At 59.4% G+C, this 13,843-nt stretch overlaps 1 protein-coding gene across 1 annotated transcript in view; it reads left to right on the top strand.

Annotated features, from left to right (window-relative positions):
* The first annotated feature begins 515 nt into the window (after positions 1 to 515).
* The window catches only part of FAM102A (family with sequence similarity 102 member A), a 28,830-nt gene continuing 15,502 nt past the window's right edge, over positions 516 to 13,843 (top strand). Inside the window, exon 1 of the mRNA XM_041004503.1 lies at positions 516 to 1,011. Within this exon, the coding sequence (XP_040860437.1) occupies positions 866 to 1,011 (146 nt within the window). The 5' untranslated portion in view covers positions 516 to 865. The remainder of the gene's footprint in view (positions 1,012 to 13,843) is intronic.

Here is a 13,843-nt window from a genome sequence, read left to right on the forward strand (position 1 = left end):
TCGGCGCAGCGTGCGGTTCGGGCGGCCGCCTCGGGGGCCGGGGGCAGGTGGGGCGCAGGCAGCGGCGTTGCTGCTCGCGGGGGGAGGCCTGCTGAGCGGAGGCGGGCGCCACCGGCTGGGCCGGAGGGCGCGGGAGCTCCGCCGGGGCCCGCAGTGCGGGTCCCAGGACCGAGGAGGAGGAGGAGGCGGCGCCCCCCCGGCTGCCCCGCTGCCTGCTCGGAGGCGATCCGCAGCCGGACGTCCGCGGCCCGCAGCGTCCCCGACGGGCCGTCCCCCATCCCCCGCCCAGGAGGTGCCCGCACCCTTCCCCAAGCTCAGCCTCACCTGCGCAGGCCGCGGGGCACCCAGGTGCGGGGGCGTGTGCGCAGCCGGGGCGCCACCCCCGGCCGCCAGCGAGGCGGGGGCGGGGCCGCCGCGGCCCTCACCGGTCCTCCGGCTAGCCCGCAGTCTCACCGGTTCGCCCGCTGCGCCGGTCCGCGCGGCGTGAGCTCCCCGGGGACCGCGGCTCGGGATGCTGCTGCCCGCCCGCGCGGCCGCTGGCTCGCCGCCCGCCTCGCCCGCCCTCACCTCCGGGGCCGTGCCCCCGCTGTTTACATGCCGGTGAAGCCCCCGGCCGCGTCGAGCCCCGCCGAGCGCCGGCGCCCCGAGGGTGAAAGCAGCCGACCCAGCGACTGGACTGGTTGCTCCGACCTGGGGCTCCGGACTCAATCTCCGCCCGCTCCACCGCCGCCTCCGCCAGCATCTGGGCGGGCTCCGGCGCTGGTCTTTTGAGGAGGGCTTGTGGAGTAAGGAAGGGAATCCTGGGGATTTTTAGGGTCCCCTCTGGTTTGGCCTTCGGGGCACTTCAGTCTCAGGGAACTCGCTCATGGCTTTCTTGATGAAGAAGAAAAAATTCAAATTCCAAACCACTTTCACCCTGGAGGAGTTGACCGCCGTCCCCTTCGTGAATGGGGTTCTTTTCTGCAAGATCCGGCTGCTGGATGGCGGGGATTTTGTCAGCTTGTCGTCAAGGTAGGAACTGGGGCTGTGGTACCTGCATGTGGGAGTTGGGGATGAGGGGATGCAGAGGGCGGTGAGTGAGATCTGGACACTTGTGGAAGCGCCCCTGGGGGGTGGGCAGGCGGGAGAGGGGGTAGAGGTGGGCATTAGGTGTGTTTGGGGCAGGTTTGCACAGGACAAGACTGGGCCTGAGCAGGCTGGCGGGGTGCCAGGCACTGGGCTGCAGGTGACGTGCAGGTGGCTCTCTGGTGGGGGGTTCTTGCAGCCCCCTCCTGAGACTTTTGCAGCTGGCACCCCCTGAGACCTGGAGCCCAGTGGGATTTGTACCTCAGGAGGGGCTCAGGGAGGAACAACCCCGGCCACCATGCAGTCCTGCTGGCATCTTGGGCATAGGCCAGCCATAGGTTCCCAGCACTTTGCAGGTCCCTCTGGGCACTGGCTCCCTGGCCAGGTTGGCTGGAGGTGGCTGTAGTTTGGACCTTCCAGTTCCCTTGCCGGTCTTGGGGCTGGAGCGAGACTGCTTTGCATTGCAAATGCCCTTCGGCACATCTTGAGGCTGCTGCCCTCTCTGCAGGAGGCCTGGCAAAGTTGGGTTTGGTGTTCATGTCCATCCTGACAGGTTCAGCTGCCCAGCTTACAGCAGAAGGCAGCTGATCCCCAGGCTGTCCCCTCACAGCCTGGGCCCACTGGGGCTCCACAGGGGTCCAGAGAGAATGGAGTGCAGCAGATGGATGGGTCCCCATCATGGCCCTGCCCCTTCCTAGTTCTGGGCAGTGGGCCTGTTGCAGCTGTGACCAGCAGAAAGCTGAGAAGTTTTGGCAGCCAGCACACAGTGCAGGGTCTCTGGCCTGGGGGTCTCTACGGTGCTTCCTGACCTGAGGGTCACTGTTGGCTCCTCAGGCTTCCAGCCTGCCCTCCTTAGCTAGAGCCGCCACGATCGTGCCAGGTGGCAGGTGGGGAAACTGAGGCTGCAAGAGAGAAAGTGGCTTGCTGGGGACTTGGCTGCAGATGGTCATCCTCTGAGCTGGGCAGATGCGGTGGCTGAATGCAGAGGCTAAGTGTGGAAGGGAGAGAAGTCAGGCCTCTCTGTTACAGCCAGGAACAGCACTGGCCCTAGTCCGTGCTTATCTGAGGAATTTGCACTGGGTCTGCCCTCGGCGGTGGGAGGAAGGGAGGGTGGCCTGGGACCACCTTCGCGGGACAGGACGCTGTGCTCTGAGCCCTGGCTGGCCTTGGATGAGCTACCTAACCTCTACATTCCCAAGCAGGGGAGGAGGTGCAGGTGTGATTGTTAGTCCCATTTCACAGAGGCACACCCTGAGACTCTGATAGGGCTGGCTACCCAAGAGTCCAACTCAGGAAGTGCTTTCAGCTGTGCCTCTGTGTGCCTCTCCTGTGAAATGGGCTGGCCGCAACTATCCCCAGGCTCCAAGGGGAATGGGTTACCGCGGGCAGAGGGGTCCAGATCCCCAGCTCTTCCCAGGTCTTGGGAGAGTTAGCAAGGGGTCTCTGGGTGGACCAGGAATGGGGATAGAGTCCTGAACCCCACCAGGGACTTGATGGCTGAGATCCTGCCCCTCCTGGCAGGTTGCTGAGCCTCTGCCACCTGTCAGTCTTTCCATTGCCCCGCCCTCTCATCTGGCAGAGTCTGGAATGTTCTGGATCTTAGTGCCCCAGGTCTGGATCTCACCTCTGTTTTCCCATCTTCCCTCCTGGCAAGGAGCCTTGAATTCCTGAAATCCTCTGAGGCCAGACAGCTTTCCCTGAATGCAGCCTGAAGGGCTGAGGACGGGGAGAAACTGGCATTGGCTGCCTTGAGGCTGAGCCATTAGTGGGCATTGGGCACCTGCTGGCTAGAGAGAAAAGACAGTGGAACCAGACTGGCGGGGGTGCTTCGGCTTTCATTCCAAGATGGGGATTCTGGATTCCTACGCCTATCCCGGTCTGTGGCCTGTAGTCCTCAGACCCCTTCACTCCAGACAGGCAGCCCAGGCCGCATTGTTTGCACGTTGGGGTAGGGTCTGGGTTGTCTGGACCTGATTGGATCTTGGACCTGGATCTAGTTCAGCAGCCTGTTCCCCCACAGCCCGCAGAAATCCCTCAGGTGGCCCCCAAGACCTGGTGAGCGCAGCCTGGGCTGTGTCAGTGAGGCGGGCCTAGCTCCACTGCTGTGTAGCTCCCGCCCTCTTAGCTCAAGTGTTTCCCTGGGTGTTGGGTGCCATGGCAACAGCTCGGTACACAGCTCTGCCTGACCCAGTTTGAGCAGGTAGAACAGGTGGCTCGTCTGACTGCTCCTAGGCCTTATCTATCGGAGGCCACCTGACAGACGGTCACCCTCACGGTCATCATCTCCAGCACCCATGCTGTGTGCCAGGCCTCATGTCTCGCAGATGGCATGTCTGTTAATCCTTTCGACCAGCCAGAGGCCAGGAGGTGATGCTGCACACCAGAGGTCACCTGGGTGGTGACCGCCAAAAGGGACACTGCTGTTGTGGTGGTGGCTCAAAGCCCCAGTGGGTGCTGACCTGTGTGCATGTCAGCTCAGCCCCTGCAGCCTCTTGCTGAGCTGAGAGCGTGCGCCCCTGCAGATAGGGACAGATTGGGCTGTGTCCCTCACTGGGGTGTGGCACAACTGTGATTTGACTGTGGGCAGCCCCAGCTCGATAGCCCTGTCTGGTCTGGGAGACAGTGGGCTAGAAGCAGACCACAAGGGGTGTGTGTGTATTTGTGTAGGGGAGGGGAGGCAAAGGCCCTGTCGTGGATTGGGAACCGGGCACAGGCTGGCACTGGAGCACACTGGGCGTTTGCCAAGGTCTCTATCCCAGAGGTCTCCCTGGCAGACACATGCAAATAGCATCTGGGTCCCAGGAGGTTGTGGAGGTCCTAGCCAAGTCTGGAGAGTTCAGAAACAGTGAGCCAGGCACAGGCTTCCAGCCCTGAGCCAACTTGTCCGAGGTGACCCACAGGCACCAAGAATCCCAAACATCCCTGGAGGGCCTTGCTCCCAGCTGGCACTGGTCCTGTGGACTGCACCGTGCACGTGGCTGGCAGTGCCAGGGTCAAGGAGCACAGGGGAGGCACAGACTTACGTCACAGCAGGTCCTTGCTGAGAGAGAAAAGCCGGGTGCTTCTCTGGCCAGTAGATGGGGAAATGGAGGCCCTAAGCAGAGATTTGCTAGGGCTGCTCCACAGGAAGAGCTAGTGACACAACTGGGCACACTCTAGTCCTGCCTCACCCTCGTGGCCCCTGGCCTTGGTACTGTTATTTGCGCAGAGCTGGCAGGCTGGCACCATAGAGCTGTCCTTAGCCCCAGGTCACTTGAGGAGCAGGCCGACTTGGAGAGGAGGTTGCCTGTACTGTCTTCCTTGACAGCTTTTGTTTTTAGGTTAACTTCTTTATTGGAAAGGCAGAGTGCTAGAGAGAGACAGAGACCTCCCATCCACTGGGTAGTTTCCTTGACTTGCTGCAGCAGGCTAGGTTTGGGCCTGAACCAGAAAACTCCAGTTGGGTCTCTTTCGTGAGTGGCAGGGTTTCTGACACAGCAGTCACCATACACTTCTTTCCCAGGTGTATTATCAGGGAGATGGACCAATCTGGTACCCCAGTGTGGGATGCCATTATCACAGGTGGCAGCTTAACGCATTGGGCCACCACACTGGCCCTAACTTAGGATCCTCAGTTGGTTCTCTGTGTGTGTGTGTGTGTGTGTGTGTGTGTGTGTGTGTGTGTGTGTGTTTTAATTGGAAAGATAGATTTAAAGAGAGGAGAGACAGAGAAAGATCTTCCATCTGCTGCCTCACTTTCCCAGAGGGCCACAATGGCTGGAGCTGAGCCAATCAGAGGCCAGGAACCTCTTCTGAGTATCCCACATGGGTGCAGGGTTCCAAGGGCCACCCTTCACTGCTTTCCCAGGCCACAAGCAGGGAGCTGGATAGGAAGTGGAACAGCCAGGACACAAACCAGCATCCATATAGGATGCAGGCACTTGAAGTGAAGGATTAGCTTATTGAGCCACAGCACTGGCCCTACTTAGTGGTAGTTTTTAATCTGGGCAGCTCTGTTGGAGGAGAGTCACTCATGACATAGGCTCTTTCATGCACGCAGCCTGGTGCCGATCTAGAATGGAGGCCAGGGAGGGATATTTGGGATTCTTTGAGCAGGAAGGAGGCCTGGGATGGGTCAGTTCTGCAGCTGGAGGCCCTGTGCCCAGACCCGCTCCCTGGGGAGGCAGGCCAGCTTGGGTCTTCCCTTGCAGCACACCCTGCGTGCTTGGCTGATGCTCCGCTCCCAGGCCTGGCCCCACCTCCTTGGAAAAGGCTGTGGAATGCCACTTGAATCCACAGTCCCATGAAGCCTGCTTGCCGCCAGCTCCTCTTGGTGTGGTGGGGAGGGAAAGCAGATGGGGCTGAACATGTGGTTGTGTTTTTCAGGGCTGTGGGGAGCAAGGAAGGTGTGGAGGTACAGGGGGACCCCCAACATGAATAGGACATCCACTATGTCTTCCACTCTGGGTACCTAGAGCACCAGGGAGGGAGGAGGTGGCTGGTTAGGCCCATGTCCCTGTTCTGCTGCTATATGGCACCCTAGACCTGCAGAGGTGGGTGGGAAAAGATCGTCCACTCCCAGGGATCTCCCAGTGTGGGCACTGTGTGCTGGTGGGCATCCTAGATGCTGCAGAGCCACAGATGCCTGCCCAGGCTGGGCAGCACTGCCTTGTGGGGGGCTCCCGTCTCACGACAGGGACAGCTTCCCTGAGGGAGTGAAGCCTTGAAGGCTCGGAGCCTTGCTCTAGGAGGTTGGAGAGAACCTTTAGCATTGAGGCCCCTGGTCTATGCGCGGGGTCAGAGCGTGAGGCAGGCTGGGAAGTGGCATAGACTGTGAGGTTTCCTCACCAGGACTGTGTGCTTTGGTGCCTGCACAGTGAGCAGCAGCTGAGGTGGGCTGGGTGGGCAGCACAGAGGGAGAGGATCCAGCATGCTGGGGAGGGGGGTCAGCAGACCGAGTGGGCAGGAGGGCATCCTCGACCTGGAGGCATAGCCCTTCACAAAGTGCTTAGGAGATGCTGAAGGGAGACATCCAGCCCAGGTGCACCATGGCAGGGTGTGGCCAGGGTTTTTGTTGACACTTCTCCTAAGTAGCCTTGGGCTGTATGGAATTTTGGCTCCGGGGAGTCCACAGCCACCTCCTGGCATGTGCTGCTTGCCTCCTCGAGCTTCTCCTGGCCCCTGGCATGCCCTGGATGCCTCAAGTGCTCTGCCACTTGCAGTTTGCATAGTCCAGCCTGATCCCCGGGGCCCTGTGTGTTGGCTTTCCATGTATAGGCACCAGGGGCTGAGCTGTCCATGGCAAGAAGTCTTGCTGGCAGGAAGAAAGGACAGTCCAGGCTGGCAGGCCTCAGAGGCCAGCCTGGCAGCAAGGCTATGGCACCAGGCCAGCTGCTGGTGGCCTTGGTAAAGCCTGAATCTGTCCAGTCTGTGCTGGGTTTTGGGCTTCCTTCTGGGTCCTGCCTTGGCTGCCAGCTGGCCATGCCACTGGCAGGTACCACCCTGCCACGTGCCTGGCTGCCTAGTGGCTGCTTCAACTTAAAATGATCTAACTATGGGACACCAAGTCTGTCCCCTGGGGGCTGTTCCCCACAAGGTGCTGTGCTGACAGCCTCCGTGGCCAGCTACATGCCTGTGGACTCTGCTTGTCTTGGGGGTTAGGGGATGGCCAGGGGACCCTGAAAGACATTGAACCCTGCTGTTTAGCACCAGGGAGTCCTCACCATTGTTCTAAGGGCCCTGCCGAGCTGTCGGAATGACTGCTGCCAGTCTACTTATGGGCCTCAGGGTCCTAGGGACTTGCCATGGAGTCTGATGGGGCTATGTAGTGATACTGTTTTTGCTTACCTGCTAATAGCAACAGGGGGCAGGGTGGGAGTGTGTGGTGCCTGAGACCTGCGGCAAACAGTACACACCTCCTCGCCTCACCAAGTCTTGGTTGAGACGGGGGACAGATGCCAGATGTGCTTAGCAAGATGTGGAAGCAACCAGGGTGGAGAGTAGGGGTAGTTATCCTTCGCATGAATCTCGCATGGCAAGTGCTTTGGCTTGTGGGACACTCCAGACCCGACCCCAGGTGTGCTTTGGGACTTGCTAGCCACCCTGTGACCCGTGGGTTCCCTGTGAGGTCCAACGGCTGGAGGTGGGCTCCATAGGGCTTGGCTGGGGTGTCTTTCAAGGGCTCTGCTATAGACCCTCGGTTCTGAGCCTCTCTGTGCACCGTGACCTGGCTCTGCCTGTCCCTCAACAGGGAATGACCGGCCTGTGGCCCCTTTGGTCGCTTCATTTCCAGGTAGGGAAGAAGAAGTGCTGAGTGGGGACTTTCTCTCTGTTTGGTTTGTGCCCTGCTGGTCTCCCACCACCACCCCAGGGACTCACTACCTGTGTGTTGGCCAGGGGCATGGCCCAAGCCTCATCGTCGCCACCCGTGAAACGGGCTGCTGTTGCATGCTTCGCAGGGCTCCCAGGAGGACGTGGTAAGAGCCATTGGGTAATGCGTGTCCTATGGCCAGCTCAGCTCCTGGCACACAGTGTACACGCTGTAAGACACAAACTGTCCTTGCGTTCCTGGGCTGAGTCAAGGCCGTGGGCCAGCTGGTGAGCTCACTCACCTCTGGGGGCCTGGACATGGGGTGCTGCCGGGAGGTGGGCTTCCCTGTTCCAGGCTCTACACTGCTCAGCGTGAGAAGCCAGTGACTGGCATACCTGCCCACGAGGTCAGTGGGCTCAGCCTGCCCTGCAGTGGTCAGGGGCTGAGAGTCAGGGGAGCCAGAGAGCTCTCAGTGTGGAGGAGAAGGGATGGAGGGGCCTCTGCTTGGCCAGCTTGGAGTCCTGCTGTAACCAGCAGGGGACAGCTCCTCTCGGAGGGTGAGGGCACCAGCTGGCAAACTGCTGGCCAACAACGTGTAGGAACTAGCCAGTATCCCCTTGGTGGGCAGGGGGCTTTGTTGCTCCTGGCCTTTGTCACGGCTGTCACTGTACCCACCCCCTCTGGTCTCAGGGCCTCTGCTCTTGCAGTTGCTGGCTGCTTCTGCTCCCTTCCCCTCCTCCACTTTCTCAGCCCAGGAGCCATTTCTTTCCGGAAGCCTTCTGGGGCCTCGTTTGGTCTTGTCAGTCTGTAGGTCTCCCCTGGCCAGGAGTGGCCCCACTGCATCCCATGTTCCAGGCCCAGGGCTTCCTGCTGTGGGTCGGTGTTGCCTGAGGCCTGGGAATCTTCTTCCCTGGCTCTGACCCGGCATGGGTGTGTGTGCTGGACTGTGTGGTGGCCACTGCCAGCTGCAGGGCCTGTCCCCTCCTCACCCTGTGCTGGAGGTGTCAGCCTGTGTCAGGAGCAGCTATACTGGGCAGCTGGGTGCCCACATGAACTCAGAGACTGTGAGAGAGGGGGAGTTGGAGGCCCTGAAGGCTTGGCAGGACTCCTGCAGGGGACAGGGGTGCTTGAAGGAAGGTGGAGGCTGGGGCTTAGGTCTGTGACAGTGGCTGAGGGTCTTGGTCTTGCAGTCTCCTCCTCTGTAAAATTGGGTTCCTACAAGGGCTGGAGGATGGGCAGCTGGGCCCAGAAGCTGAAAACACAGAGGAGCTTTGCAGCCTGGTGCTTGGGAGCACAGAAGTCTGAGTCCTCTTCACTGCCAGATGCTGTCACCACTTCCTCCGCAGGTGGTGGGGTGACACATCTGTAGCTCCTGCTCGGCCTGGACTCCCCATCCCAGTCACCCTGTGAAGACATATTGGGTATCTTCTGTGTGGGGTGCTTGGGCTGGGTTTTTTGGGGTTCAGTCCTGCCCCCAAAGGGCCCCCTGATATTGGGCCAGACCCAGGATCCCAGTGGTGCTGTGGTGACAGGTGCTGAGGAACTGACATGAAACTTAATGGGAGGGAAGAGGAGGGCCTAAGATCAGCCCAAGACAGAGTGTGGCAAGGAGCTTGAGAGGCTGCAGAGAGGGGCTTGGCCTGTGGGGGTGCACATGTCAGATCTGTGTTTTAGAACCAGCAAAGTAGCCATGGGTGGTCTGCTAAGGCCCCAGGTTGCAGGACAGAGCAAGTGGCTGTCTCCCTAAATGGTGGCTCCCCTTCCCCCATACTCATAGAATGTTTCAGAGCTGAATTTGAGATGGGTGTGCAGTGGAGAGCACACACTAGCCCCAGTATTTGGTACTCACCAGGCCCTGCCATGCAGATACCCTTTGTGTCCAGGCAAACAGGGCAAGGTTGTCCTGGACAGGCAGAGGGTCACGTTTGCTCCTTGGTGGTTGGCTGCATGGCTGTGTTCTCTCCAAAATGCTCTGCACCTTGGGTGGTGCTGGACAAGCTCGGTGCAAGTCCTGGAGTACTTCTGTGGGTGCCTGAGGATCCCCAAGGAGGCCTGGGGTCTTGGGAATTTCTGCTGAGTGAGCTGGAATCACACTGGCCCTGGGAACTCTGGATTCCAAAACCAGAGTTCCTTCTGGTAGCTGCCCGTTCTCACTGACTAGTGGTTTCCTGTCTGCCTCTTGCAGCCCCTGGGCTGTGGGTTTGGCAGTTTGGAGGGTGGGAGAGTAGGTGGGCTCCTGAGGCTATGTGACCACAGATCTCGTCCTGCTTGCCTTCCTCATCTGTGAAATGGGGTCGTAAGCTCCCCTGGTGTTTGAATGGTGCTGATTAGGTGCCTGTCAGTCCCCAGAATGGAGTAGGAACTGGTAAGCTGTTGGTTTGAGTCCAGGGCCGTGACAGGAGGGACCTGGGGTGGGACCGAAAGGAAAGGGGCTCATCCTTCTTTCTCCCCTGATCTGTTTCCCTTCTTGGTGCCCAGCTTTGTCCACTAGGCTAGCATTTGTGAGTGGAGCCATGCCACGCCCCAACTTGAGACCCATCAGGCACATGGAGAGAATTACAGAACATGGCTGCAGGGAGCGTGTAGGTGAAGTGGGGCTTCACTACTCAGCCAGCGCTGGCCCAGAACCCCCTCTGTGGAGGTGGTCTTTGGCTAATGTGCCCTGTGCCAGTACCAAGAGCATGCCTGACACTGGGCAGCAACATCTCTGGGGGCAGGAGGAGGGTGGCAGCTGAAGCAAAATCTCCCCCTTGCAGCCAGGCTAGGTTGAGGATGGTTATGCTCAGTGAAGTCGTGTGGAACAAGTGGATGTCTCAGGGTCAGGCCATGAGTCTGCAGAGATTTAAGTGTCCTGGGAGGAGGTGGAGACCAGGAGCCCTGTTGCCTGTGGTTTAAATCTGTGGGGCTGTGAGGAGAAGTGCTTATGACTGAGAAAGTCAGGGCTTACCCTGTGGATCAGTAGGCACACTGGGTAGGCAGGTGCCGTGATGGTGGTGAGCCCTGGGTCCTGCATAGAATGAGGCCCAGCCACAGCCAGGGCACCCTGACTCTGAAGAAGCCAGAGGCTGATATGGGAGCTAGATATGAGGGACACTTAGTCTTTGGGACAGGGACAACAGTAAGAACAGAGGCTGTGCCTCCAGCTGCCCCCTTTCTGGAAATGGGCACCTTGCCCAGTTTTAAACAGACCTACCAAAGACCCAGGCCCAGTGTGTTGCAGAGGCCTTGGCATTGGCGTGGGTAGGGGGCTGAGGGTAGGAGTCCAGGGGACAGAGGCATCCCCAGGACTTGAGTCCAGCCATTTGTCGAACTAGACCCTGGACAAGGATCTTCCTTCCTCTTCTTCCTCCTTGGGTGAATAAAACAGCACTTGGGCATGAGTCAGCCAGGACAGGCCCGGATGCGCCTGGACTATCTGCCAGCCCACCTCCCTGTCACAGCCAGGTTCAAGGTCTGGTCCCTGGTCCTGGGTCTTGGGAGGAGCAAGGAGGCCTGGGGCAGGGACTTTGCAGGCCCAGCCTCTTGCTGGGCCGCCCCAAGCCCCCACCCCACATACTCGTTTCTGAAGTCAAGTCCCTGGCCGCCTTTTGGCATGAGTGCCAGGTACTGTAAATTCTGGGAGACAGGGACAGGGTGGTGATGGGATGATCCCTGAGTATCCAGTGGGGAGTAGAGTCTGGCCTTGAACTCCACTCTCTGCCTCCCCTTGCTGCACAAGCAAGCTTGCTGGGAGCCTGCTGGCTGCAGGAGGGGAAGTCCCCTGAGTGGAGCTGCCCCGCAGCTCTGTTTTGCTTGTCGTGGGTCCTGAGAGAGGAAGTTGCTGCCGCCGACCCAGCCTGACGCCCACGATGTCTTTTTATTTTGAGTTCCTGGCCCCCAGCCTGGCACAGGGGCCTAGCCCTGGGCCTCAGTTTTCGTTGCCTGTGACATGGCTGATGGTGGGCAGTAACTGGGGTTGGACTGTGTGTGATAGGGGTCAAGTGGGAAGCACTTGTAGGTGGGAGGCCAACCTTGAGGGTGTCAAAGACAGAGTCTGCTTATTGGGGAGCATTTTCCTGCACCCCTGGTTTGACATAACATGGTTGGTTTCTGACACCAGCAAATCTTGCTGAGTTCTTACACCCTGACCAGGGGCTGTCATTGTTGGCACAAGCCTGCCCTCAGTACCCCGGCTGTGATGTTGGACCTGGCCGTGAAGCATCAGTCACAAACCCGAGTCCAGGATCCCTGGCACATGGTGCACAAATGCCATGATCGCCCAAGAACTGGTGGCTCTGTCACCCTGGCAGATTGCCCAGGGATCCTGCGGGGTGGGCCCAGCAGTAAGACCATTGTGACCTGCACCCTGTCTCGCCGAGCGCAGTTCCCTGATCCGAGAAATGGAAACAGGAATGAATGCTTTGGGAATCCCTTGGCATGTGGAAGTGTGCCCAGGAAACAGGAGCCAGATGTGGCCGTGCTGCCTGGCGTGATTGGTGTGTGGGTTTGGATGAGCCTTTGGTTCAAGCCTGCAGTCCCTAGCATGCTTGCCTTGCCGTGAGAATGAGAGGGCCCCTTGCTCTCAGCTGACAATCAGGTGGAGAAGGCTTCTCGGGACTGCCGGTGACTGTTCAGAAAGCTCCAGCATCAGACACCCCGGGGCCTGGGCTTCTAGGAAAGGGGTGGACCGTGGACCTGCCACGACTGAAAGGAGCAAGCTGTTTCCCCTGCCCGCGGCCAGCCCTGAACTCCTGGCTGGCTGAGCTAGATGCTGCTGGCCTGCCACGCTGGCTTTTCCGCCTGAGCCCCTAGGCGGGCCCCTCCCCAGGCGGCTGCACTCTCCTCTCTTCGGGGAAACGCTGGCAGATGTTGTTGATTTAAATAGTTTCCTTATTAGACTCTCACTCTCTGGCCCCAGCTGCTTCTTCGGCCAGGAACCTTGATTGCCTCACCATTTGCTGCACCAAGGAACCCGACCAAGGCTCTAGGAGAGTCCGCCGTCCAGGAGCTGGTGTGACCAAGGAGTGGCAGGCTGGATGGCAGGGAGGGGGCCTTCCACTGTGGAGCATGTGGTGTCACAGCTGGGCTAGAACTTGGCCAGCTGTGACCTCCCAGCCGCTTGCATCAGAACCACCTGTTTCCTTCCAGGACTGTCCTTTTAAGGCCTGCATGGAAGTTCTCAGCCTCCGATGCACTGACACATCTGGAGGCCATTTGGGTCACCAGTACCTGGGGTAGCAGTACTGGCAGGATGCAGCCGCATAGCCACACCCCTCCCCTCTACGGGAAACCCTGTAGTCAGTCTACAGTTCTGGTACAGCCTTGGTGTGTAACCAGCCTTGGCTCACGAGGCTGAATGTCTGTTGCCTGCAGGATAAGATCTCCGGGCTGGGGATGCTGTGATTGGGCAAACAGCTGGAAAGGGGAAAGCCATGGCCACACTGAGGTTTTTCCCATGGCCCTGACCGGGCTATGCTGTCTCCCTGGTCCCCAGGGTTCCCTTGACTTTCTGTTCCTGTGATGACCACCAGCTGTGCCCATGCCTTAGCTCTGTTTCTGGCAAGAGGGTCTGGATCTGCTGGAAACCAGCAGCCTGCAGCCCGGAAGTGACTCCCACAGCACTGTCCCTGTCACCTGAGTGGTGGAGGCCCAGGGCTGCCAAGATAGCTGCATTTGTTGAGTAGTGTCACTGCACGTGCGAAGTCCTTGGGGTGGGAGATGGTAGTGAGCTGACCTCAGAAAACCATGGGGGCCACATTTTTGCTGCAAGCTCCAGATTTTGCTGTCCCAGAGGCCAGGGACAGTACCTTCAAAGCCTGCTCAGTTGCTGGGAGCCCGCTAGGCAGTGTCCCCTTCATCCAAGATGGCTACTCCACCAGGGGTGAAGCTCCAGAGTCAGCACACACCCCCTTGGTTCTGGGGTCTTATCTCCCCTCCCTGGACCTCTGGTTCTTCACCTGGAAACGGGTTTGGTGAGGGCACTCCCAACAGTGGGTGCAGGTGGGATGGAGTTACCATGCACCTGAGTCCCAAGGAATGGGAGGTATTCACACTTCTGAATTGTTGAGGATGAGCACAAGAGCAGGCCCTGGGTGAGACCTTGCACTAATTCTGGGAAGACTGGGGTGACAAATAGAGGACATGTGGTCCCTGTATGCCTGGGACCCTGAGGGTGGTCAGTTGCCCTCCTGGGTCCCCTGAGACTCACTGAGGACAGGTGCTAGGATGCTGTAGGTACACTATGGGTGGGCAGGTGGCCTTCCAGGCTCCCTCAGCCTGATTCTGCTCCTGAGTCCGCCCTCCCCTCAAGCTCCAGCTTCACGTCTCTTCTTGGGGACTATCGCATTCCCTCTGAGTCCTCCCCCTGTGTGACTTGACTCACTGCCCGGGACACACTCCTTGAGGCCTGGCTGTGAGATCACTGCCCCTAGACCAGGTCCAGTGTCTGCTCTGTTCAGTGCTCAAGCTCCCCAGGAGATGCCCACCCATGCTGGGTGACCCCTCCAGGAC

The sequence above is a fragment of the Ochotona curzoniae genome, unplaced genomic scaffold (assembly GCF_017591425.1).
Source record: "Ochotona curzoniae isolate NIBS_2020 unplaced genomic scaffold, NIBS_Ocur_1.0 scaffold_3208, whole genome shotgun sequence".
Taxonomy (NCBI): domain Eukaryota; kingdom Metazoa; phylum Chordata; class Mammalia; order Lagomorpha; family Ochotonidae; genus Ochotona; species Ochotona curzoniae.